The 27,631-nt window shown below is 39.8% G+C and overlaps 1 protein-coding gene across 4 annotated transcripts in view; it reads right to left on the bottom strand.

Moving 5' to 3' along the window:
• Positions 1-27,631, bottom strand: part of LCLAT1 (lysocardiolipin acyltransferase 1) — a 217,181-nt gene that overhangs the window by 111,863 nt on the left and 77,687 nt on the right. For 3 of the 4 annotated variants that reach the window (XM_084624424.1, XM_084624425.1, XM_084624426.1), the window contains 2 exons: positions 20,242-20,410; positions 10,764-10,962 (listed from right to left, as the gene is read on the bottom strand). In XM_084624424.1, the coding sequence (XP_084480550.1) occupies positions 10,764-10,962; positions 20,242-20,406 (364 nt within the window). In that variant the 5' untranslated portion in view covers positions 20,407-20,410. Of the gene's footprint in view, positions 1-10,763; positions 10,963-11,467; positions 11,533-20,241; positions 20,411-27,631 lie in introns of those variants that run through there. The other variant, XM_084624427.1, reaches the window with a different exon arrangement.

Below are 27,631 nucleotides of genomic sequence, written 5' to 3'. Positions count from 1 at the left end.
TGCTGACAACAGCCCACTAGGAGAGACTTATCTCTGGTCCCACCTGCTGCTGGAAAGAGACGGGAGAAAACTTGCCACTAAACCTTCCCCACCATTTCCTCCAGGCAGCTTAGGCCCTAGAAGTTATGTGGATGGTACTAGCTGCGCCTGAAACTCAAAACATCCTGCAGATCTGGGAGGGTTTTAGACCTCTGCCTGGAGTTTAAAAGTACAGAGTTTACAGGGGAGACAGGAAACTAACGGTAAGGTTACAGTAAAAAAAGTAAGGTGAAAATGTGCCATCTTGGTTTTCTTGTCTCCGTCACATGAAGGCAAACGGGCCCACATTGCACCATTGGAAGAACACGTACATCATGTATTTTGGGGTGAAATAGGATGGGCAGATCTATGGGAGGAATTCATTAATGTGTCAACTGATAACTGCTGCTTATAAGTGGTATTTAAAAATAAACAAGTAGGAAGCACCTTCTCATCTGCAGTGTGAGGTGAGGCATGCTGTTCAGTCACCTGTAAAGCTCAGCTCAACATACTGTCTAATAGGCAGTAATTAAATTTTTCTTGTATGGACTATGTTTTTGGTTGTCTGGGACTCCTGGCCATCAGGAATTTTGCTAGTCTGAAAGAAATCAATGTTTATTTTTACTGGAAAGCAAAAGCTTGCCCTTGGGTTTGTAAGTTCACGGGAAAGATAAACGGGAAAATATGGAACACAAATAAACAGGGAAGTTAGTCCAAACCAAATAATGCAATTCCATTTCTTTGCCAAAACAAATACTATGACTGTAATACCTGACATTTCTGATAACTAATGTTAACTCACAGATGTACTCAAAAGCATTCACTAACATAGATTATATAACTCTCGCTAAAGCTTGCTATGTGGTTAGCATTGTAGAAACATGCAGCAGCTGGGCACAATGACCTTTTCAATCAACCTTTTTTTGTGACTCAAAAGATAGACACTGGTTTCAATTCCAGGGTAATTCTGATTAAAGACATTTAACCTCTGTTTTTTGCTAGAGTAAGTAGCACACATATGCTCACAGTCTATTTTTCACACCTATCTTGGTTTTATTGTGGCTTGACTACATACTGTAGTCCGTCACATGATCATACATGCAAGGGAGAGGAAATGCTACTATTGAATTGGAGAAATATATTGCATATAGGCAGTAATTTGCTCTGGGGACTTGGGGTGAGGATAAAACAACTTTAGCATACATAACTCTCCAGCAGTCACACAACATTATTACATTAACAATTCTATAGTTACGACTGAGGAAACATTTTAATTTCAAAGCCCCCTTTCCCCCCAAAAAACATTATTTTCAATGGGTGGAGGGAGACAGGGACAAAACATACTTCAGGATGAAATTTCTCATGTTTGTTCTTAATCCAAACATTTCATTTTTTGTGGGGGGGGGGAGGAGGTGGGAGGAGAGAAGGGAGCACAGAGAGGGAGAAGTTTGGTAAAAAACAGCCAGTCATTCTTTGAAGTTCACTGAACATTTTTAAGACAGTGTCTCAAAAACAGATTTTTTTAAAAATTTTAAATGCCAAAGCCTCCCCTATTGCAACATTTATTGTTGATATTTAACCAGAAAATATGGCAGGAAATTCAAAGTTGTGGTTTTCCTATAGGAATTACTATAACATGATACACCACCTTAAATTTTAAAATGTGATACACAAAATAGTATATATCTTCCTAAATCCTCTCTATTCTGCCTATTCTCTGGCACTGTTAACATTAACCCTCAAACCCACATCCAGGGTATCATCTGACTTGACTCTCTCCAGCAAGCCAGAGATCCAAGTTTTGCTCAAGTCCTGGCATCTCTTTTCTCCATATTTTTCTAAAGCAAAACTGAATCCTGTCCCTATAGCTAGAATTCTTGTCCAAGACCTCATAATCTCACATCTTGGTTACTGCCAACCTCTCTGGCCTCTCCAACCCCCAGATTAGTGCAGACTGGAGGAGGGGGCAAACACAGCCACTAAGTTAGTTTTCCTGGTCTGTCACCCCCACACCTTTCTCCAGAATCTGTTTTCCACCACACCAAATACAAGTTAAGCTCACATTTAAGGCTCTTCACAACTCTGCCTCATCCAAACTATTTGCTTTTTTCTAATCATACTTCACACCTTCCTCCTCCATTCTGTCAATTATGCCAATCTTGAACTGGCTGTCCAATTCGCTCTTGCATGTCTCCATACTTTCTTCCAAGCTGTCCCTTACACATTGAAAGTCTTCACAGAATGAACCCATACAGCCACTACACTCTCTTCTTTCAAACCCCTCAAAAGCCATGAGGTCAATAAGAAACCCAGCAAACCAGCAGGCACTCAGTTTTGGGCCGCTGGGATATCGGATACTAAATTCAAAAACGTTTCCCCCATAAATCAGTGATTCTGACTTACCAAGTTGTGCAGAGAACTAACATATGTAGCTGTGGGATCTTATCACTGTCAGCCATTCTCTCTCTTCCTTTCCCTTCTATTGTTTGTCAGACACACTTGTTGATTCTTGTTTCAAATCAGAAACGCTTTAGGGCAGTAAGTATAAGTTTGTTCAAGACTAGCCCAATGGAGCCTGATTCTAATCCGTGCCTCTGATGTACTACCACCACCACATAGGCACAAAGATCGGTAGAAGTCACTTGCACATGCCTGATTTCTGTGTACACAAAATATTGATTATAGCAGTGGTTCATTAACAGTTATTTATGTAATTTGTTTCATTGTACTGACAGTTATAAATGGGGCACAACTGTGGATCTCCTTGATTTAAAAGTAACACTCAGCAGCATTTATACTTCCTATTTACAAGCTCTGCCAAAGAGGAGAATGTTATAGTGAAAAAATGTTATCATGTGGTTTTTGAGATGGGAACACAGAGTTGCACTGTATTTAATTCTGATTTGTACAAGTTCTGATTAGTAAAGGAACGTTATAAATAGATTTGAAAAGCCACTTCAATTGAGATATTTAACTGTTTCCTCTAGTTAGTGTCAGCTCTAAGTACCATAATCAAATCACATTTTAAAACATTGCAATTCTTAAATTATTTTTCTAATTTGACGCATGTAAAACATTAATTAAGAAATTCTTCTTGTACCAATCTTTGTGATACAGAGTATCCTCTCATAGTAATGTTTTTACCATGTTCATCTCTAATGCTTAGTTAATAGGTATATAATGAATTGAACAGTTGTCATTTGATTTGGTCCATTCCTTTAATGAATTATCACTCAGCAATTAGTTGAGAGAGGAAATGCATGACTCAGGAGTGTTCATATCACTTCCAGTTGCCTAGTGGTACAGTAGATACTCAATCTCATAATAGTTGTGTTTCTGAACACCAGCACAATCTTGCTACACATTGCCTGGCCCTTTTCACCAGAGTTGAATGTAAAATGCTATTTTCACCCTTGTTTCCAATATATATATTTAAAATTACCTTGACAGCATTATCTTGAGAGTTGCATTTTACACACATGTGCACACACATACAGTAAATTTTGGGTTTTTTAAACTAGAAACGAAGTAACTCCTGTGTTTTTCCCACTCTACATAAAAATTCTATTCCTTACAGGCATATTCCTCTGCAATAGAGAAATTAAAAATAAGTGAGGATTGGTTTGTTTAGTGAATCCACAAAAATGGGTTTAAAAAAAAAAAAACTCATCAGAGAAGAGTCCATGACCCTGCACCCTGAATCACCCCTTTCAATTGCTCCTCAGATATTACTGGAGTCATGGGTCTATATTTACTTCCACAGCCCTTTTATGAGGAAAGAGGGAGAAAGGGTTTCTGCGGAAAAGGGATGACTAATGGGTGGGAGATGAGGATACAATTTACAAGCAATCTATGTCCTGTGACTGCACCTTGGTCCCATAGAGCAGGCATTGAGTCCTTTCTTTCCATTCTGCAAGACCAATCATCATCGTGTTCAGGCCACTACAGAACCACCATACTTAGGAACAGGGAGCTAACAGATCCCTTACTCCGATTATGTAACTGAGCCAAAGGTTTGGTCAATGAAGTGGAAGCATAGTCAAGAGGTAAAGGAAAGGGAGTCTGGGGAAAAAATTTAGTCTTAGTTCTGCTAGATTTGCTGTGTTACCTTGAGCAAATCATTTGACCTTCCCATACATGAGTTTACACATCTTTAAAATGGTGTGTGTGTGTGTCTATCTATCTATAGATAGACACACACCTATCTCACTGGGGTGTTTGGAAACATGGAGTCCTTAATGTTTGTAAAATGCTTTGAGATCTTTGTATGGAAGACCATTTTAGAAGTCAACATAGTAGTACCTGAGTGCTGAATATAGCAATTAGGATTTGCAAATAACTGCCCATAGTGGACACTACTCCTCATTTCTCTTAAATTCATCAATGACATTTGCAGCACCATCTTCTTTCCTATCATCTGTGAATTTAATCAATGTACTATTTAATCTTTTCTACCTCATTAACAAAGACAAACTGAAACAAGGCCCAATACGCATCCAGGCAGCTGCGACTGGATACCTCGTTTCACTCACTGACATATACTTGGATTATGGTCCTTCAGCCACTTTTCAATTCATATAACTGTGCTCAGATTAAAGCCAATTTTAATTTATTTTTTCGATTAAGGCTTGAGATACTGTACCAAATGCTCCCCTAAAATCCAGGTATCATTGCAGTCCCTTCATCCACTATTATAACCCTATGAAAATCACTGATGGTTAAAATACACATTCTGCTTCCAGCAGAACCTCACTGATTCATATTTGTGAATGGGAGACGCATTCTGAACGTCAGGAGTTTTGAGAACCGGCAAGTTAAGTGATTAAAAAAAGACAGACAATACTTGAAATCATTCTTTGTCCATTTGTTTGATATTACAGTTTACTGCCAATTATTTACAACACTTTACTAAGTAGTAAGTGAATTTTAGTATGCATTCTGCAGTATATTTTGAGAAAGTAATCAAGTTTTAGTAATACGAGACGCCCACCCTGCACTTTATCATTGAATCTGCTATTAAATCTTTGCTAAAAAGCGAGGTGAGAACAGAGGTTTGTATATGCACATTCAGAGGAGAGTTAGGGAAATTCTATTTGATTTTAATATGCAAGAAACTGCCAGTGCTGTTAGAAACCCTCCTAGAGAACTGCGATTGCAAAACGTGCCAGAGTAGTTTTTGATGATGTCATCTGAGACATGGGTTCTCAACCTTTTTTTTTTTTTTTTTTTTTCCCCCTGAGCCCCCCTGCACAACATCCTATAAAAAAGCTCCACGGGCCACCTGTGCCACAACAACTGGTTTTCTGCGTATAAAAGCCGGGACCAGCATTAGTGGGTAGCAAGCAGGGCCCCATGCCACAGGGGCCCCCGTGAAGCTAAGTTCGGCTTTGGCCTCAGGTATTGGTGCCCCGGACTTCAGCCCTGTGTGGTGTGGCTTCAGCTTTCTGCCCTGGGCCCCAGTGAGTCTAACACTGGCCGTGCTTGGCGGACCCCCTGAAATCTGCTCACGGCCCCCCCAGGAGGCCCCGGACCTCTGGTTGAGAACCACTGATATAAGAAACTGCAGCAACAGCTGAACAACAGAGTGAATAGTGATTCCTGGGGACCATGCCTTTGGCAAGTAGTAGAGAAATGCTGCAGTAATATTTCTGAAATTGAGATTACTGAAATTTAATATAGCATTTTGGAAACTTTATTGCATGCATTATTAAACCAGAGATATAGTCTCCGGGAACAAAAAGACAATTCATTAAAAAAGAAACAACTCGCATATAATCAATTCAAAGGTTTTTTTGTATATTAAAGTACTGTAAATTAATAATTTGTAAACATCTATAAAAAGTGACCCAAAAACTCCTAATGAGGCATCATCTACCAGCAAAGTAAGTATATAAATTTCTTAAATAGAAAGTCCTTATATGTGCAGTATGCAGTCGTTAAATCATGTTGCAGATATTTTAACTCTGCTCACCTCCAAACATACATTCCTCTGCATATTAAGCCTCCAAATACAAATAAAACCCCAAGCACAAACAGTGCATTAGCTAAAGATGGGGACTACGAATCAGCACTCCTGGGTTCAAGCCTTAGGTCTGCCCCTAATTTATCAGATTTGGGTAATATTCTTAACCTCTCAAATTTATTTTCCCACTCTAAAATTGGGATGGTACTTAGCACCAGGATGTTGCGAGGCTTAATGTTTATGAAGTACTCAGAGATACTCAGATGAATGTGTTACACATAACCCCATGCTGTACACAATTCTGAATGAAATACTTAAAGTACTGATCACCATGTAGCTGCCTAAGAATGAAAACAATTGCCTTTTGTAAATGTATCAAATGCTCTGTATTTGTTTATTTTTAATCAAGTACAATTAGTTCATGTAAAGGTATTCATCTGAAAAGATTAAACTGAAAGGTACTAGGAGAGAAGAATTTATTTTAATTTCAGAATTCTAAATAATTTCTGGCTTGAAATATTATACTTTGACGACTAACAAACGGGGGCAATGACATCTGCAAGGCACTGATGAGGCATTGCATGGATTTCTAAATGGTCTTTCCTTGTGACCTTTAAAAGATTTGGTTAAATGCTAAAGGCTTACAAAATGGGCAAAGGCTTTTTAAAACAGAACTGCAGAAGACTTTTCTTCAGCTATTAGTACCAATTAAAAGCCTTTCATATCACATGGTAGGGCCATGGGAGTAAAATATGAGATTTTCTACACTGCCTGGCTGAATGTATAATTACACTCCTTGGCCACAATTTCCTACTGATATTTATCACAAGATCTACTGAATATACATTTGCAGTCCTGACATGGATTTAAAAATCTGCACTGAAAAGCAAAGCACAGGATTGACATGAAGCATAAACTGCTCCCACTGATGTCTAACAATCCCTACTCTTCTGTATTTAACCATCACCAGCTTTTGCTGCTGCACTGTGTTTCAGTCAAGTTCCTATAGAAAGTCTCCATGTGCATATCTTTGCTGGATTCATGGATCTCACTTTTCATTCACTCCTTCCCAGATTCTGCACAGCATTTTCTTGCATGCTAATTTAAAGCATCTCACAGCAAGTAGCAAGTACAGCTCCAACCAGCCGAACTGTTGTAAATGAACTCCATTGTGACACAAAACTAATACCCTACTATTAGCACTGCCTTTTTAGCCGTGCATTCGATTTACTAGTCGGTCTCTAAACACAGGGCCAGAAGTATATCCCTTCTATTTTGGGGTCTATTCATTAGCTCATATTCTAATAATTCATCAAGCCTACTTTGAAGATACTCCATGTGGCTCTTCTCTAGATTAATGTACACAAAGAACATTAGTTCTTCTGCAGCTCACGTCAGGAAATTTCTTGGTATAACAGAGTAAGAAGAAAGTTAAGATTTTGCTTTAAGAACAAGAGTTTGATTAAGCTGGGGTATGTATCGCTCTGTTATCTGTTTTAGATGAAAGTGAATACCTTATTGAGTGCTGAGTGTTACTGACCTCCACAACTGTAGGCAACGTGAAGGTGGCAAAGGGTGTCTGAGACTTAATTCTCATTTCCCGACTTTTAAGGTTTTGGTTGCGTGGAGTGCATCCTGCTGTATCCTGAACTCATTAAACACACAGTTTTTGCTGTATGAATTTCCTTTCCATATATCTTACAAAATATGCAACAGTAACTAGTTACGTGTAAAATGGGCAGGAATGAGGGAGAATTCTCACAGGCTAACAAAGGAGAGGAGGCAACTATTTTGAAAGAGGTGCAGTGCCTGTCCTGCTTTGAACAAACCAACCCGCTTTACCCACAGAATTGTCCAAACTTCCCTTTTCCAAGAGTTTGGCTTTAAACTTAAAATTGCACACTTTAAATAAAGCTCTTCCCAAACTTGGCCGTTCCTCAGCTTTCCCTGCAGAACCTCCTCTATGTCAGCTATTAGTTCTCTCTGCCCCCTTAGATAAGGATTGGAAGGAACAAAATCCACTTGCTTGCATGTGTCAGCAGTAAGTATTCGTGACACTCTGTATCTCAAAATAGCACCCTGGAAACCCTATATTCACCACTGTGATATGATTATATGTTTTGTACAGTGCATGCCTTGTGAGGTATCATTTAAGAAGTCTTGATCTGTTGAACATTAATATCCTGTTGAATTGTACATACTATCATTGTATGTGAGGTTATGAAATATTGCTATATGTTTGTTTCTGAAATATGTGGTAAGTGGAAAACGCCCACAGCTAGCCTTTCATTGGCAACAAAGGGGCAACTAACACTGACAAGACAGATATACATCAGGACCAGCCAGACATGTGTTGATGGCTCATCAAGAAGAATCTACTCTCCCAGAGATTCCACAGAGAAGGCACTACACAATGGGGGCTACCTAACCCCCACATCACAACAAGGATCTTTCTAGCACCTGCAGAGAAAGTGTAAATGAGGGTCAATTATATCACCACTTGGTCTCTCTCCTCCCCCATCTCAACACCTGGAAGATTGCCTGGAAGACAAGATCTCGAACTGGGGAGACTGGTCCCGGGCTGAGAAGGGAATTCAGCCTGCATTTTAAGAACTGTAAACTGCCCGGAACATCCAGTCGGGTGAGAAAAGCTGTTTGATTCAAATCTTGCTTGGTCTGTGAAAGTTTAGACTGCATTTCTATTTTTATTTCTTATGTAACCAACTTTGACCTCTATGTCTAACACTTAAAATCTATCCTTCTGTAGTTAATAAACTTATTGTAATGTTTTATCCTTACCACTAAGTTTGTCTAGAGAGCGTATGGGGAATCTGCTCAGATTATGAAGGCCGGTGCATGTCCACTTTCCTTTGACAAAGTGGCAAACTAATTAATGAGCTTGCACTGTTCAAGAGAAGGTCTTGAGCAGTGTAAGATGGTACATCACAGGGATGCAAGGGGGGCGGGGGCTTGGGAACTTGGCTGGAGTCTCTCCGTGTATAAATCATGAGTGGCTTAGAAAGCATTCATGCAAGTTAGGTAGATGTGTGCCTCCACATGTTGATGGCTGACTGATCACAGCATCTAGAGGGGTTTGCCGCTTATCACTAGCACAGCATTATGAGAGCGCGCCCAGGACGAAGAGTTTAAGGGGACTCAGAGGTCCCACAGTTTCAGGTTCTACCCGAGGGGTATGTCACAATATTCTGCATCTTTTTTGAAGTGTTCAAGCATTTGAATTTAGGCTGGCTCAGCATGGGAGCCTTGTAATCCTATGCAGAGTCTTTTAACCTTCTATTCTGCTACAGTGTTATATTAAAGTCAGATCATGCACTGAATTAAGACCATCACAACTATGGTGTAAGGTAAGGATGCAGTCTAACTGAAATCTCCTGCTTTGATCAATATGGTGTTAGCTCCATGTCATTTAAAAATAAATTACTGTTCCTGAAATTATAACGGACATACACAAGAGACTGCTATGTGTTTTGGAAGGTACATTTAGATGTGTGGAATTATTGTACACTGAAGACTGGACTGAAAAGCTACCTTCAGAGCCTCCTAATAACCTCTTAGCCTTTTTGTTCACTGACAAACATGACTGGAAGGCATGGATAACCTCCAATCTCAGGATCTGTTCTTCAAATGTATGTTTAGAGAATTCTAATTCTGTCAAACCCTGAATGTTATAAAAATATACAGTACTTAACTGGGAGAATATCCTTTGGATCCGCATGCCTACTGTACACATGGACCATGTCCTAAAATTCCTTTGGAAAATATCATAGAAGCAAACAAACAAGTACAGCTGTCACTTGAAGATAAAAATATGCCCATTCTAATTTACTTCCAAATCATTTTTCAAATTATGAAAAAAATTCAAAATCTTTTGTAATGCAATACAAGAGTACAAGATGCATCTACTATATCCTGACTTATTGTAACTTAAAAGAATAAACAACTATTTACTCTACCACAGAATTTATATATATTGGTCGAAAACATCGCTTACACAGTCACAATTTTATTTAAACCGTGTTTTTTTTTTTTAAGTAATTTTGGTGTGGCACAATATGAGAGCTCCCCCTACTGCTCAGCAAATCACTCACTATTCCCAGAATTATATGTACTACTGCCAAAAATTATCTGTTCAAGTACATGGACTGATAAAAGGGAATCACAAATTAGGTTACCCTTTGGACTTCAGAAAGCTGATACATATCCTGTACAAAGTAATTTTGTGAGAGATGTCAAACAAATCTAATAAAAATTAATAAAATGCAAAAAGACATGTTTAGTTCAGATAAATCTGCATATTTATTCTGAAACGACTTGCATGAAAAATTATTTCAAATCAGCCAAAAAAATTATCTGTTCAGTATCTTCAGCCCAAACCAGTTTCTGGCCTACGTCACTGTAACAATTTCAAACAAAAGGACAAAACTAAGCTATTTAATATACTGTACAGTGTATTTTTGTCACCTGAATTTAAAACTACAGCTATTACAAAGAACACTGTTTTCTGACCTGTCCACAGGAAGCTTTAAAAACAAAAAAACCACACACAACAACACCACCACAACAACACACACACTCACTCTTTTGGTAGCACATGCTAGTTAATGAAACAAGAAGCCTGACAAGTGCAGCTGTACAGAGTGGGAAAACGCTGATCTTAAATTTGAAGTAGAAGCTAAGAGGAGGTTAGGATGGTATTAGAAAAGCGAAATATTGTATTTTATTACTAATTCTCTTTTATCCATTAAAACTGTAGATGACCTACCAAATCCTGGAACGCTTTTGAGACTGGATTTGAGACAGATTTTTTCTAGTCTGAGGTAGCTGTATCGCAGCAGGCAATTCCATAGGAACATCCAGTCCATTCGTGTCCGGTGGTTCATGATGATGACACTTCTTTCTCCGGGGATGAACCCATCACCTGTTATAACCACCTTTGCGCCAAACACCATCTCCAGCAAAGCCTAGAAGAAAGATTTTGATATTATGACTTTCCACTCGAGGCGGAGGGAGGAAGGGAAGCAAGTCTGTTAGTCTATTAACAACAGATATAAATTTTCATTGACTAATTTCTTAACACACAACTTCATTAGAAAACAGTGAACTTCTCTCAACTGTTTTCTTATTGAAGGTCAGTCATTTTTTACACAATAGCTCTCTGCTATTGTCCCTAATTAAAGAGGTGGAATCGATAATCAGAACTTCTCAAATAGCCACTCTTTGCTGATCTGGATATCATATACAAATACCTTTTTTGCCTAAAAATAATCTTTTTTAAAATGAGTTGTGAACCCAATAGTGTATTGCACTGGTATGTGGGAATCAAAATGCAGGTTTTAATGTGATCCAGCAGGGTCTGGAGCATTGCAGGGCAAAAATTCCCTAGCAGAAAAGGGAAAGTGCCTCATGTATCATGTGAGTGACTGAACGGTCAATACTAGCATGGCATTGAAGAGCTCTAGAACGTACCAAGTCATGCCCTCAGCCAGAAGGGTCAACACGACAGCATGCTTCACTCTCATCCCCAAGAATGGCTAGAAGTGAAGACAGAAAATGAGTCTGAAAATGGGAAATCCCAGACAAACTTGAACACACTGTGATGGACTGATTTATGTCAGTTTCAAATTGTGACAATTACAACAGCCTGGTGACCATCCATTAGGGTGACTCAGCCACTTCTATTGCACAATAAAAGAAAGCCTTTTTTTAAAAAATAACCTACCACACACCTAATCACAGTGAAAAGAGCAATTTGTGAAAAAGTAAAACAACCAAAGTGGAAAAGTGCTTTCAAGCTCATATGTCCTTGATACAAAATGGAAAACTTCGGACTCAAAAAAAAAAAAGAGGCGAGAATGCAAGATTGGGAGTCTGGAGATTCCGGTTTCTGTCTGTGACTCTGCCACTGGCGTGCTATGAGTCCTTAGACAATTTAACTCCTGTGTCTCAGCATGTCTCATTTGTAACACTGGTACAATGCTTATATTTGCAAATAGCTTGAGATCCCTGGATGAAAAGCACTATATAATAAGTCCCAAATATAATGACAAGTGACTCAACCAACTATAGTACAGGCAACTTGTTGGTGTTAAAGGATAGTAATGAACAATTGTAAAAGTAGAGCAAGTTACGTGCCTCAGAGTGGAAAACAGTTAAGATGTATTGATTGCAGTGTGTGATCTTTCTCATCGCTAAAACTAATTTAATTTTCTGTTGGATGGGTTTGATAAACATATTAGATGTTGACCAAATTGATGAAAGTGTGTACATATATCACTTAAACAATAAGAGAGCTGTGTGCTCTCTGCCAGGTGTTATCAGTCTTGAGGAAACCCTGAAGCAGGAGAAAGTCCCTGGGAAGTGGGGAAGAAGGGGCTTAATATAGGCTTAAGGGAGTTAATCAACAAGAAAAAGCAGTCAGTTTGACAAAAATTGTTATCCGCTTTTTCAGCTCCTTCAGGGTTCTGAAGCACAGATTGTGTTTATACATATTTTAAATTAAAAATTCATTTCTCAAAACAAGAAGAAAATTTTGGAAACCCAAGCTATTTTGTGGGTTTGTGAAAATGTTTGGGAAGGTAACACAGAAAAGGAAATTTAGCCAGTCTGCTACCATGCAATAATGTATCTGAAGGAGTCAAACAGATTGTTCCCGCATCCAAAGTAATGGTCAAATTATGATGAATATTCCCTACATAGTAATATTTCCCTAAGGAAATAAGTGCCACACCATGAATTGCTTATAACTCTGAAATACTTATTAATTACTTTAAATTCTATTTTTACAGAATTAGATGAAAACACTAATTATTGGATCATTTTAAAAATAAATCATCTGAACTTCCTGCAATTAAAGTCTATGAGAAACACTAATAGTTCTCTATATCTTATTAATGAGACATTAGCAGCTTTCATTCTAAGCATTTTAAAAACATTCTAAGCAAATTACAATATTGGCCACACACTGTTCTAATAACAATTCTATTTATGAGATTCTTCTCAGACTAAAGCAGCTCTGCCACATCTGAAGAGATGTAGGATAAAATTTTCAGAAGTGCCTACGTGACTTAGAAGCCTAAGTATCATTTTAATAAGTGATTAGAAACTTAAGAACCTAAGTAGAGCTGGTTGGAACATTTTCAACTAAATGGAATTTTGCCAAAAGGACAGGTTTCTACCTTGTGTAGTCACTGGAATTCTTCGAGATGTGTCCCCTTATGGGCATGCCACTTGAGGTGTACACATACTGCATGCGCCTTCAATTAGAGATTTTCAGTAGCAGTGGTCATTTGGCTCGTGCAAACATCCTACACATTCTCCTGTCCTGTACCAAGTATATACAGGGCCACGCAGATTAAATGCCCTCAGTTCCTTCTGCACTGCAAAGCCCCAAGATGAGAATCCGAAGCAGAGGAGAAAGAGGGTGGGTAGTGGAACACCTGTAGGGACACACAGGTTGGAGAACTTCAGTTACCGAACAAGCTACGTAACCTCTTTTTCTTCAAGTAGTGTCCCTATGGGTGTTCCACTTGAGGTCACTCCCTAGCTGCACCCTTTAAAGGAAGGAGGTTCTTTGGAGCTCGGTCTAAGACTGTCTATAGGACTATAGAGCCAAAGACAGCATCTGCTTGGGATGCATCAAGCAAGGCATAGTGTGACAAGTATGTGTGAATCAAAGGCCATGTAGCAGTCTTGCAAATTTCTGTAATAGACGCGCCCTCCAGCAGGGCTACAGATGTGGAGTACGATCTTGTAGAATGAACGATGACTTTGGGGGGCAGGATATGTTAGCATCCACACAAGAGGTGAGTATGTAAACAGAAACCCCCACTTAGAAAGCCTCTGGGTAGTCACAGCAACCCCTATAGTTTTGTTCACAACAGAAACAAACAACCCTAGGGAGGATCAAAAAAGTCTAGTCCTGTCCAGATAATTAAACCAATGCTCTCCTGACATAAAAGTTATGAAGGATCACTTCGTGTTTTGACCAGCGAGGCTTGGGGTAGAATACTGGGAGATGAATTGATATGAAAATCCGAAGTAACTCTGGGTTAAAAGTATGGATGTGGTCAAAGAGAAACCATCTTTGAAAAAGACAGCATATAGAGGATCAGTCATGAAGTGTGCCAAAAGTACATGCTGCCACATGCCCGAGAAGTTGCAGACATCATCAGATGTGACAGTGTAAGGAATCTATTGTCTAGCAATAAACTCTGGCTGTGGAGATGTCCAGCATGGCCCCTATAAACTCTAACCTCTGAATCAGTGGGAAGGAGGATTTCATGAAGGTGAGCTGGAAACCAACTGTTTAACAGAATCATAGTACTGAATGCCAGTTTGATGGTGAAGGAACATCCCTTAAGAAACCAATCAGCAAGGGAAGGGAAGTCTATTACTCCCCACTGAGAAGTTTTAAAGCCACCACTGCCATGAGTTTTGTGAATACCCTGGGAGTAGTGCCTATCCTGAAGGGAAGGACCTGATATTTGTAATGGTCCTGCCCCACCATGAAGTGCAGAAATTCTTGTGAGAAGGGTGTATTGTGATATGAAAATATGAATCCTGAAGGCTGAGGATCACGAAGCAGTCCCCGGGATCCAGAGATGGGATGATGACTGAGAATGTCGCCATCTTGACTCCAAGGTATTCAGCATCCATAGATCTAGAATTGGTCTCCATCCATTCTTCTTTTTGGGAATTAAGAAGTACTTAGAATAATGCCTTCTCCCCTTGTGTGGAGTGGGAACTGGTTCTACTGCTCCTACACAGAGACGGGACAGAGCCTCTTGCTTTCAGAGAGGTACCTGAAGAGGGATGAGGAAAGAGCCATGGAGTGGAACTGAATGGAGTTTCCCAAAGTTATAACCTCCAAGACCCATCTGTCAGAGGTAATCTGCTCTTCTAAGGCGTGAAAATGGGAGAGACCATTCCCAAAAGGAAGAAAGTTGCCTGGTGTAAGATGGTGCAACAAAGGTCTGAAATCAGCATATTGTGGCCCTTGACCAAGGAGTCAAAAGGTACATTTGGCCGTCATTAGCTGCTGAGTCGAGTTTGCTGTAGCAGTTGAAGATTCTCCCCTTTGAAACGCGTTTTTTTCTTCCCTAGGTGCTCCAAAGTTCTATGGAAAGTGGAGAATTGAGAAGGAGATTATCTTTGCGCCACCTGAGATAGATTAAGCCTCTTTTTGTTTACAGGCTTATATATATATATATATATATATATTTATATATATAAATCCAGCAAACAAAGGATCACCCTGGAGAGCTTCAAAGTATTCACCGAATTATACATGGTGTCACTGACCATGAAAGGAACCACTGAAAGGGACTGACATCTTGATACCCTGCATAACAGCCATAACAATGGAATAAGCTTTCATATCAGCCACATCCAGAGAAGCCTGCAGGGTTGTTCTAGTCAAGAGCCACCCTTCTGCAATGGAGGCTTGGAACTGTTCTTTGTGCTGTTGTGGTAGATGTTCGATGAAAGAGCTAAACTTAATTTAATTAACGTGACTGTATTTTGCCAGAATCAACAGAAAGTTAGCAATTTGAAATTGTGAAGTAGCAAAAGAGTAACTCTTGCACCCCAATACTCCAGGGATTTGTGGTCCTTGTCATGGGGTGTAGTCTCCAAACAGTCGCCAAACCAACCTGATCTCCTTCTTTGAGAGAGTAACAGATTTTTTAGATAAAGGAAACGCAGTGGATCTAATTTACTTAGATTTTAGTAAGGCGTTTGATACTGTGCCACATGGGGAATTATTAGTTAAATTGGATAAGATGGGCATCAATAGGAAAATTGAAAGGTGGATAGGGAATTGGTTAAAGGGGAGACTACAACGGGTCCTACTGAAAGGTGAACTGTCAAGTTGGAGGGAGGTTACCAGTGGAGTTCCTCAAGGATCAGTTTTGGGACCAATCTTATTTAATCTTTTTATTACTGACCTGGGCACAAAAAGTGGGAGTGTGCTAATAAAGTTTGCAGATGATACAAAGCTGGGAGGTATTGCTAATTTAGAGAAGGACAGGGATACCCTACAGGAGGATCTGGATGACCTTGTAAACTGGAGTAATAGGAATAGGATGAAATTTAATAGTGAGAAGTGTAAGGTCATGCATTTAGGGATTAATAACAAGAATTTTAGTTATAAGCTAGGGACGCATCAACTAGAAGTAACGGAGGAGGAAAAGGACCTTGGAGTATTGGTTGATCATAGGATGACTATGAGCTGCCAATGTGATATGGCTGTGAAAAAAGCTAATGTCGTCTTGGGATGCATCAGGAGAGGTATTTCCAGTAGGGATAAGGAGGTTTTAGTACCGTTATATAAGGCACTGGTGAGACCTCACCTGGAATACTGTGTGCAGTTCTGGTCTCCCATGTTTAAGAAGGATGAATTCAAACTGGAACAGGTACAGAGAAGGGCTACTAGGATGATCTGAGGAATGGAAAACTTGTCTTATGAAAGGAGACTCAGGGAGCTTGGCTTGTTTAGCCTAACTAAAAGAAGGTTGAGGGGAGATATGATTGCTCTCTATAAATATATCAGAGGGATAAATACCAGAGAGGGAGAGGAATTATTTAAACTCAGTACCAATGTGGACACAAGAACAAATGGATATAAACTGGCCACTAGGAAATTTAGATTAGAAATTAGACGAAGGTTTCTAACCATCAGAGGAGTGAAGTTTTGGAATAGCCTTCCGAGGGAAGTAGTGGGGGCAAAAGATCTATCTTGCTTTAAGATTAAACTCGATAAGTTTATGGAGGAGATGGTATGATGGGATAACATGGTTTTGGTAATTAAATATTCATGGTAAATAGGCCCAATGGCCTGTGATGGGTTTTTAGATGGGGTAAGATCCAAGTTACCCGGGAAAGAATTTTCTGTAGTATCTGGCTGATGAATCTTGCCCATATGCTCAGGGTTTAGCTGATCGCCATATTTGGGGTCGGGAAGGAATTTTCCTCCAGGGCAGATTGGAAGGCCCTGGAGGTTTTTTGCCTTCCTCTGTAGCATGGGGCACGGGTCACTTGCTGGAGGATTCTCTGCTCCTTGAGGTCTTCAAACTACAATTTGAGGACTTCAATAGCACAGATATAGGTGTGAGGTCTTTTTTAGGAGTGGTGGGTGAAATTCTGTGGCCTGCATTGTGCAGGAGGTCAGACTAGATGATCATAATGGTCCCTTCTGACCTAAATATCTATGAATCTATGAATCTAAACAGTATTGCCTCTGACACTCATTTACTGTGTTCACATCTAGAGGATTTGGTTCAGTGTGGGGAAAATAAGAAGTTCAAGCCCTTTATATGGGACATAATACTTTTTGTCTGGTCTTTTTGCCATTGGGTGGTGGTGGGGAGACACAATAGCAGGAGACTGACACATGGACTTGGCAGGTTTTAATAGTGCTTCATTTATACGGAAGGCAACCCATGCTGAAGATGATGTCTGCAAGACATCAAGCCATTTGTGCGATGTTTCCTGCACTTCCTCTAATGGGATCTGAAGGGTGTCTGCTGCCCTCTTCATTGGATCTTGGAAGTATTTTAAATCATCAATGTGATACAGGGGGGACAATAGCCTCATCTGGGGAGAAAGAAGTTCAAAGGAGGTGCAGGTTCCAGGTAGTCAAATGTAGGTAGTCAGCAGAACCCTGAACAAAAATTTGGGAATCTGAAGAACCCTCCTCTTCATAGAGTGGTGGAGGAGGAATCAGCCATCTTTCATAATGTATTGGTACCAGGGAGGTAGGCAATCCCGGTGAAAGGGGGGATACCAGGATAATGCTGATTGTGGTACCAGGAATCTTGACTTCAATAGAAGAGACTCAGGTTCCTCGGAAATAAGCAGGTCCTTTGAGAACCGGAACTCTTGCGGTACTGGGTGAGCCAGCATGGTGACTTGGTACGTCCCAGCCATAGAAGTGAGAGATACTGAGTGTTTTATTAACTGTTCCGGAACCTGCTGTACCAATAGTCTAGGTACCGACGAGGCTGTGGAAGATGTGGAGCATACTGCCTTCTTAGTACAGTGCTGAGGATCAGTAGACTCTAGTCCAAGTTTCAATGGTACCAATGGCTTCAATACTGAGTGATGGGTACTGTTCAATGGTACCAATGGCTTCAATACTGAGTGATGGGTACATTGGAAGCAGATGAGGACTTAGATACAGAAGATTCCTCAGTACCGAGACTGCTTGAAGCCTTTGTGGAAACTTTGCAGGGCTTAGGCTCCTTGGAGTCATAGACCTTTTCAAATGGCCTCTCTGAGGAGACCTGGCCCCACTCCTCTTGGATGAAGGTCTTCCAGATTTGCTTGCAGGTCTATCCCTTGAAGACCTGGGGGGACAAGTGAGCCATGGAAGTTGATAGGGCACTGCAGTTGCTCAGTGGCCGATGTCTGGGGGCGGGAGGCGCACAAGGCTGGATATGATGCAGGATGAAGACCAAGCTCCATTATAAGGAGTCAGAGCTTTATTTCTGTCTTTCCTTAAGGGCTCTTTAAGATAGTTCTCAGCAATACTTCTAACTACCACAGCTACTATTTCCAGATACTAAGCTGCCACTCACATTGAAATTTTAATACATAATAGTATTCTAAGTTGAAGGGACATTTTAGGGAAAAAAATCTTAAAAGCAGCTATGTCATAATCAGTATTGGAAACTTTGGAGCTTCTATGGATTTCCAAACACAAAAACACCAACTCTACAATTGAATGGAAATTTGGTACCTAGTTTCTTGAGTTAGCTATTTTAAGAAATCTGGTAGACAAGCACAGGGTCAGACTTCTGACATTATTACTACCAACTGAATTTGAAACATGTCCACAAAAGATTAAAGTGGCCTATACTATTCAACTATTAACGGGAAATGTTTTTGTCCAGCTGTTAATTTTTAATTCCTCATTTTGTAGCATGGTAATAATCCTTGTAATGGTGGGAAGAATAAATAAACTATGAGCTGCACATAAAGTAGCCCAAATACTTCAAGGCAGAGAAAATAGAAACTGATCTGTACTCAATAAAGATATTAATCTTCCTATGGAGGAATGGATGCCTTGGAAGCAACAAAGTGCTGATAGCCATAGTAGCATTTTATTTCAGAAAGATTAAAAGACCTCCTGAGATTCTGTTCATTACCTGAAGGGAAAAAGCCTCTTCACAATTAGGAAACATCAAATGGTGCATTTGCATGTGCAAATGCCCTCAAAAGACAACACAAACTGAGGGAAGGGGCACAAAAAAGCAAAAGAACCACTGTACTGATTAAGCCCAGCCATAGGGACACAGCTAGGTCCTGTCCACAGTAACTTTCAGTACTGTAACAGAGTCAGAGGAAAGTGTGTTGTTAATGGGTCTGCTGACTCTTATAGCTGTAGAGTAACCAAGGAAAAAGTCACTTCTGAGACAAGGTTCCTTTTGCTGACCTGATATTATCTGCCTTTGTAATTTGGCTGGAGGAACTAAAATGCTTGTGTAGATCCTAAAAGGATTAAACTAAGAACAGCTAAGGTCACCAACATGTATCCAAGCATGATTCTTAGGAGCTTGGGGCATGGGAAAGAGACCCTCTCTAGTAAGTTCTGAAGTAAAAAACACCTGTTCACTAGTACTCCAGCCATTCTCACTAAGCAGCATCACTTACTTCCAAGCAGTTAAGTACTATATTATGCTCTGTTCTCTTTGGTTCGCTGAGCTACTCCACCATGTCCCCTCTTACAACCCTGCTTTGGGCCTTGATCAAATCATTCTTTTTCAAAACTCAAAACAGTTTTTTTTTTTAAAAAAAGTCACATGATCAGATATCCACTTGTTGTTGTGATTGCAGCTGCACTGCTTTGGGGAGATTGGATGAGGGTTGGGGTAGAGGAAAGAAAGGAAGGAAAAGTAGGAATTAATCACTGAAGGATAAAAGTGCCAAAAAGGAGAGAAGCTTTAACTGAACGGTATTCTCATTGAGAGTAATACTAAAAGTTTGATATGTTGTATGTATGTACGTACAAGAGGGATAGTTCCAATACTACAAGGGAGATACTTTCCATCTTCCCATGGTTCAAAGAGCGAAATCTAGTATAATACAGTGAACTCTGATCCACAGTGAATAATACTGAATAACAGTATAATACAGTGAACTAAGATCCACAAGAATCTTTTATAATGGAAAGTGTTAGGCAACTTAAATACAGGGAAACTAACAGCTCCCCCTATAATAATTACACAGACTTTGCAACTTACCACTGGGAGTGTGAGCCAGGTGGCCACAATGCGGTCCGTGACCCAGCGATACCAGGTCGGGGAGACAAACATCAAAGGTAGAAAAGGACTGAGCATGAAAATGCTCCCAAAAAAACTTGCCAAGAACAGTGCAAGTAAGAAGTATATCCCTTTCCATGACACCATGGCTCTGAAAGACAAAGTGAGCATTCAGTTAGATAAACACTTGTAATTACTTTCTGCCTACAGTACTTAATCTTCAACCATCTCACACCTACAGTTTCAGTTGGATATGGTGCTTTTCATTTTTGTCCTAAAATATTACATAATGTTGTGATGCATTATTAAATAACTGCAATGTTCTACCTCAGATATGGCAACACTTCAGTGGTATTGAGATCAACAAACACAATAATTTTAAGGTGCTTGGGACAGTAAGAGAGCCATAAAATTATATCAACTTTATCTTCAATTAGTTCCTCCATTTAATACAAAATGCGTTGCATTCTGAAGTCTCCTCAATGCTCTTTTATTAAATAAAATTACAAAGAGGACAGAAAACCAGAAGGATATTTGTCCTGTCAAACACTTTTGATCAATTGCCTCTAACACTGCCAAAATACTAAGCTTATTTGATGGGAGAGGTTAGGAGAGGGAGGTTCCTGCAAGGTTTTCCTATTTTCCCCCTTTGCTTTCTCTTCCAAAGTTACAATAACCCCTTTTTCCACCTGCAGAATGAATACATGTGGCTTTCTTCAGAACACATCAACACCCCAAGTAAAGATTAGAGGGATCAGTAAAGAGCAACACAAAGTGTTATTCCCCGTGACACTGTATAGGGACTAAATGAACTTCCTCTGCAACATTCCAAGCCCACTCTGGCCAAAGGAGCTTGTGACCCAGTTTGAAGCTCCTTCCACATTTCTACTGGTCCTGTTATTTTCCAGATTATGCCATCAGATGAAGAGAATCATCATCAGAAGGTTGCAATGTCTCACTATAGCTAACTTCTGATCTTTGCATACATAAGAGGGCCTTTGGTTTTATAAATCAGTAGTCTAGACTTAAAATATTCTAGTGTCCATGCTATTTTTTATAAATCTAAACTATATAATGCAGAGAGATTCTTAATGGATTAGTGTAGAACAATCAACGCAAACCCCAAGGGTTTCTGTTGGCTCCGAGCCTTTCCAATTTAGCAGACACCATGCTACGACAAAACAAATCTGGAAATGTTGTCTAAATTAGAATCTAAAAATAGTCTGTTTTCAGCTATTTAGGACCAAATTGTTTGTTTCTGAGATGAACGGTTAAGTAGAAGTCAGATTTCTCAGCCACTTTACTAAATTCCTCTCCAACAGGCAGTTTTAGGAATTATAAAAGAGCTCAGACAGACAATCACTTAGGATAAGGAAAACAGGAAGCTGGACCTTTCAATTTTAAAATGAGCAATGGAAAAGTAAGCCATTAAGCCTTGTACACTGCAATACACATATTTGATGTTAAGCATCTTTTCAAGCCTTATTTATATTCCATAGCAGCAATAATAATCAAACATTAAGGTTGCTCTGTACACAACCTCTAATTAAAGCTTCAGACACCTAGAACTAAACCTAACAAAGACCACAGTACAGTTGTACTGACAAAATTATTAAAGTGCCTATCTTTAATACTTTGATAAAAGAGAATTCATATTAAATGTCCAAGATATAGTGGCACTATTCTGACAGTGACAATACTGAAAGCATACAATAATGAAATGTTACAAGCTGCTACATATATCTAGTTAAGGCTATAAAATTGCATATGTTGCGTTTGAGAAAAAGTAGTGACCATGTAATTAAGGACTGTCATAAAGCATTCACAAAAGAGTGCAGGGTTAAGGTCATGCATGCAAACTTAGCTTCGGTATTTCATGGTGTTGCTCTAAAATTCTACAGAGACCAGGTTTAAGACCTTTTCTTCTGTCACCTTCAATTATTTGAACTAGACCCACAGTTTCACAGAATTTTTTTTCACTCACTCAAGCAGGCGTATCCTGGGGAAATAACTCTGAATTGAGGTTGCCTTCCTGGAGCGTATGCCCAGACATATAACCAAGATCAATTAAAAAAACAATTTAGGATTAATTCTCAAATTTTAAACTGTTGCTGCTGGTATCACCTGAACAGCACTGTCATGCAAAAGCATCTCCCCATCTACACTGTGTTATGGAGTTTCTCTGTCTTTGAAGAAGCTACACGGGAACAAATTGAAGTAATGGTAGCGGGGGAGATGGGAAAATTAAAGAAGCCAAGGGAAGTCAAGGAAGGAAAGAAAAAAAAAATACAGGAAGCAAAAAAGGTTAGAGAGAGACACACAGAGATGAGAAGACAGAAGTAAACATGCTAACTGTAGTTGGACTGGAAGAAGAAAAAGCTTACTGAATGTTAAGAGCCCTGTCCCCTGTATGGCTTAGATTCCCTTAGCAATATGACAATGAAATTAAAGACCTTGAGACAGATCTTCAGCTTTGCTATGTCTCCTGCACACTCTTCCAGTTGCAAAAAGGGTCTTAAAGCTGCCCAGAGCAGACAGATAGGGATTCCCCAAGCACAGAGATATGCCTGTGTGACATGAAGCTGGAATCAACTCAAATTTCCCCCAAATACTTAAGAGGCAGTGGCCACACTACTCTTTCAGTAGAAAGATTGCTTGGGGTGGAAACTACATGTCCCTCTCTCACCAGCTTGTAGAAAAATTCCAAAAATTCAACCATTTAAACTGCAGTTTATTTCCCATTTTCTTTAGTGTTGGAACAGGTAATTCGTTGGCTTACTCCCACCCCTTTCTAAAATTTTAGGAGAAGTCCTGAACTTTTCCATCAAAACATTTTTGGATTATGCAGATACTATTCTTGCCTTCAGGTATACTTTTCTAGATGAAGACTACAGTCAACCACTACCCATTACTGATACTGTTTTAGTGAGGATTTCACTTCTATCTACATCTCAACATTTTCTGCCCTTCAGTATGCTTCATTGTGTTTATACAGACAAAACACACGCTGATTTTGAAGTCCACTGAAATTGCCTAATTAAAAGGGACAAAAAAGCCTTTTATTTCATTACTTGGATTCTATTTATCTATAATGTGTAAGGCCCCACCAAATTCACGGTCCATTCTGGTCAATTTCATGGTCATAGGATTTTAAAAATCATAAATGTCATGATTTCACGGTGCTGTAATTGTAGGGGTCCGACCCAAAAAGGAGTTTGGGGGGGGTCACAAAGTTATTGTGGCGGGGGGGTTGCGGTACTGCTACTCTTACTTCTGCGCTGCTGCTGGCAGCGGCAGTGCATTCAGAGCTAAGCCACTGGAGAGCGGCAGCTGCTGACTAGTAGCCCACATCTGAAGGCAGAGCCGCTGCCAGCAGCAGTGCAGAAGTAAGCGTGACATGGTATTGTATTGCCACCCTTTCTTCCTGGGCTGTTGCTGGCGAGGCGCTGCCTTCAGAGCCAGGCTCCCGGCCAACAGCCGCCGCTCTCCAGCCACCCGGGTCTGAAGTCACCTTATAAGTAAGGGTTGCAATACCACAACCCCCCTAAAATAGCTTTGTGATCCCCCTGCAACTCCCTTTTGGGTCAGGACCTCCACTTCGGGAAACGCTGGCCTCCCCCATGGAAGTTCCGTGACTCGATTTTCATGGCTGTGAATTTGGTAGGGCCCTAGTATGTGGCAACAACATTACCAAACACGCTGTACAAAACGAGTATTGCTGCTTCTGCCCCTCACTTCAGCTGCTCCATTCGACAAGCTTGAGTCTACACCCACTGAAATCAATGGGCCTCCAGCAGGATTTGAATATGAATGGAATTTAAGATGATACGTATGTCAAATACTACGTACAATATATTTGCTGTCGTAAATCAGAGGTTTTACTGTTAGAAGTACCAAGGTATGTAGGTGGCAAAAATGTCTTATTTAGTAGTTTACAGACTACACAAAAAGTGCCTCTGAAGGACAGTATTCTGCTGAAGCTTCCAAGTCAAGTAAACATAGAAAGTTTAAAAGAAAAACTCAGACTATTCATGTTATGGTTATACCAATTCCTGCACAAAATATCATTGGAGGTTAAAATTTTGGGAAGGCTTCTCTTTCCAAATTAAATTAATGTATTAGGATGGTTCTTGGCATCTGGCTATAGCCCCACAGACAATATAGTGCAAATGATAGAGGGCAGGTAGAGAACAGAGAATTGTTTATTTTCCAGAGAAGCCTTTTGCTTACATTAGAATCCGAACACAGTTCAGAATGAGCAATCTAGCTCACAGGTTCTGTTACTACTTGCTATTGATGAAAAATAACTATGGAATCTCAGACAGTAAATTCACTTTATTCATGGATAGGACATTGCTCAAAACACCAGGGTTTCTATCTATATTTGCCTGCAGAAAGACCTTGCAGCCATACCACTTTGCTCTTTGATCTTGTCAGATCATATCAATTAAACAGAAATGGGCCCTACAATATTTGGATGGGAAGCCTTCTATATAAATATGGGATTTTCAATATTTCTTCAGACACAGAATATGAATTTCTAAGATGTTATCAAAAAGATAAAAAGGAAAGATGAGACAATGGAAGTGCTATGGTCACTGCATATTTTTACTGGCTTTACAAAACATAAAATTCTTAGATCGACAAAAAGGAGTCCTTAATCTTAAACAACATATACTAAAATGTATGGAGAAGATTCTGAAAAACACTAAGGGTATATCTACATTGCAATTAAAAACCCACAGCTGGCCCATGCCAGCTGACTCGGACTCATGGGGCTTGGCCTAATAGGCTGTTTAATTGCAGTGTAGACATTTGAGCTTGGGCTGGAGCCCGGGTTCTAGGACCCTACAAGGTCAGAGGGCCCCAGAGCTTGGGCTCCAGCCTTGTGTCCAAACATCTGCACCACACTTAAATAACCCCTTAGCCTTAGCCCTGTGAGCCCAAATCAACTGGCACGGGTCAGCCACAGGTGTCTAATTGCCGTGTAGACCTACTTTCAATCACATGAGAAAAGGTCTTATCCTACAAACCTTAACTAAAAAATATTACAGATAAAGTACGATTGGTGCCATTACAAGGCAGAGTTAAGATCATTTGGATACCTTAATGGTAAATTTTCACGACTTTTACATGTTTGGATTTCTTCTTAGCTTAACCTTATATCTTAATTTCATGAATTTATAATACTTGTTTTTGGAGTTAGAACATTCATATGCTTTTTATCCTGAAATTACTGATATGTATGCTCACCCCAAACTCCAGTTCAACTTTCTTTCTGTTTGAGAACAGAGATAGAGTACGGCCTCTTTAGATCACATTTAGTAGCAGGAAATAGGCACGCAAACAATAGAAAACAAATCTCTAATGTATTCCCTTAGAGTTTTGAAAAACTTCTATATTTCTTTGGTTTAGCCAATATTATCAGACTGTGTGATCACACAACAGACTATGGACTATTAAAAGAAAGACAACATAGCAAAGTACAAGAACACTAGAGAATGTTTCAACAATGGAAGTTAGAGTAGACAAGGGGAATTTTCCTTTCAGAAAGTTATAGTGCTTAAAAAGAGTCCCGATTCTCTGAGAGAGATGATGTAAGCGAGATAATATCTTTTATTGGACCAACTTCTTTTGGCAAAAGAGAGAAGCTCCACAGAGCTCTTCTTCAGGTCTGGAAAAGGTAATCAGAGGTCACAGATAAATACAAGATTGTTAAGCACAAGGAGTTAACACATGCTGCAAGAAACCAAAATGAATTGGGCAATTAATACAACTGCAGCGTAGCCCATAGAATAGGTATTTGCTAGGTAAGGCATAGGTATAAGTTAAGGCAGTAAAGTAATGAGCCTACAAGCTTCAAGACCTGTAAGACAATAGCTTAGCTAAACTAATCAAGGCCTAAAAAGCCTTAGCATAAGCAGCTAGCCACAAGTAATTCTAGATCATAAGGTATCACAAGAAAGAATACTGTAATGACTAAACTGCTGACAGGAAGATGGCACAAGATGCCAGTTGCTATCAGCTTGGGATATTTTAAGATAGCAACACCAGCAGATGTCCAACCACAAGAATGCCATGGCAACGAATTAATATATATGCTAATAAGCTTGAGGTAAAAGTTCTAGTAACCTACAGGAGAAGGGCACCCCAACATCAGTGGGGTCTGGAAGTCCAAATAAGGAAAAGGATGTGCACTAGGCATAGTTACATCAGCGTAACATATTATAAAAGCTGTATCCCGGCCTGTGTGCCATGGGAGATACCAGGCTGACAACCACTGGTGGTGGTGGTGGTAATGATGATGATCGTGACAACTAACCCTTAGGTTTTTCTGCAAGGGATGATGTGAGTATATGATGCTCAGATACTCTTTCTGTATTATCTCTACCTACCTTGCTGGGCTGGAGTGTTTGTGATTTTGCTAATTGTGTTAATAAAACTACTGAAAATTCTGAAGCTTTTTCCTAAGTGTGAAGATGTTGCAACTATACATATCAGGATTCCCAATTTACAATTAATTCTAACAACACTGTGCCTGATCTTGGGACTAGAACCTTCCAAACCTCAGATTGTTAATTTGTCACTTGGGGATTCATAAGTAATCGACATAATTAACACACAATGAAAAGACAAGGCAATACAGTCATAGGACAAAGGAGAATTAATAGGTTATAGATTATTGTGATAAAACAAACTAGAGTCCTGGTCTACACTACAAAATTACTGCAGTATAACTATGTCGTTCAGGGGTGTGAATAATCCACATCCCTGAGCGACGTAGTTATACAGACCTAAACACCAATGTAGACAGCATTATGTCGATGAAAGAGTGACTCCTGCCGACATAGCTACCGCCTCTCGTGAAGGTGGAGTTATTAAGCTGATAGGAGAACTCTTTGCCATTAGCTTAGGCCTTGTCTACACTACCAAGTTTTGTCCCCAAAAACTGCCTTTTGGTGACAAAACAGCAAGAGCGTACACACTACAATGGGACTTTTGTTGCGAAAAACGCCGTTTTGGTGACAAAAAACTTCCACCCCTACGAGAGATTTTTGTCTTTACTCCTCCCTTTATTGCCAACAAACAGCCAGTGTAGACACTGCTGATTGTTTTGTCCATAGAACTGGTTTCCATCAGTACCCCACAATGCCTGCCCTGATTGCTCTGCTCAGTGTTTTGATATCTGCTACCCTTCAGGCATGCACCCGTCCTCTTTCAAAGCTCCACTTGGGGAACGAACAAAGAGCAAATAATTGGAATGCTCCTGTTCTGCCTTGCACTAGGAACACAGCAGCATGGAGAGCTCACAGAGCTATTCATGATGCTGCTCGCAGCAGCTGAGGGGGCTGTGGGAGAATTCGGAGAGAAT

This window comes from Lepidochelys olivacea (genome assembly GCF_965140295.1).
Source record: "Lepidochelys olivacea isolate rLepOli2 genome assembly, chromosome: 3".
Classification (NCBI taxonomy): Eukaryota; Metazoa; Chordata; order Testudines; family Cheloniidae; genus Lepidochelys; species Lepidochelys olivacea.
This window is presented reverse-complemented; position numbering and strand designations above follow the sequence as displayed.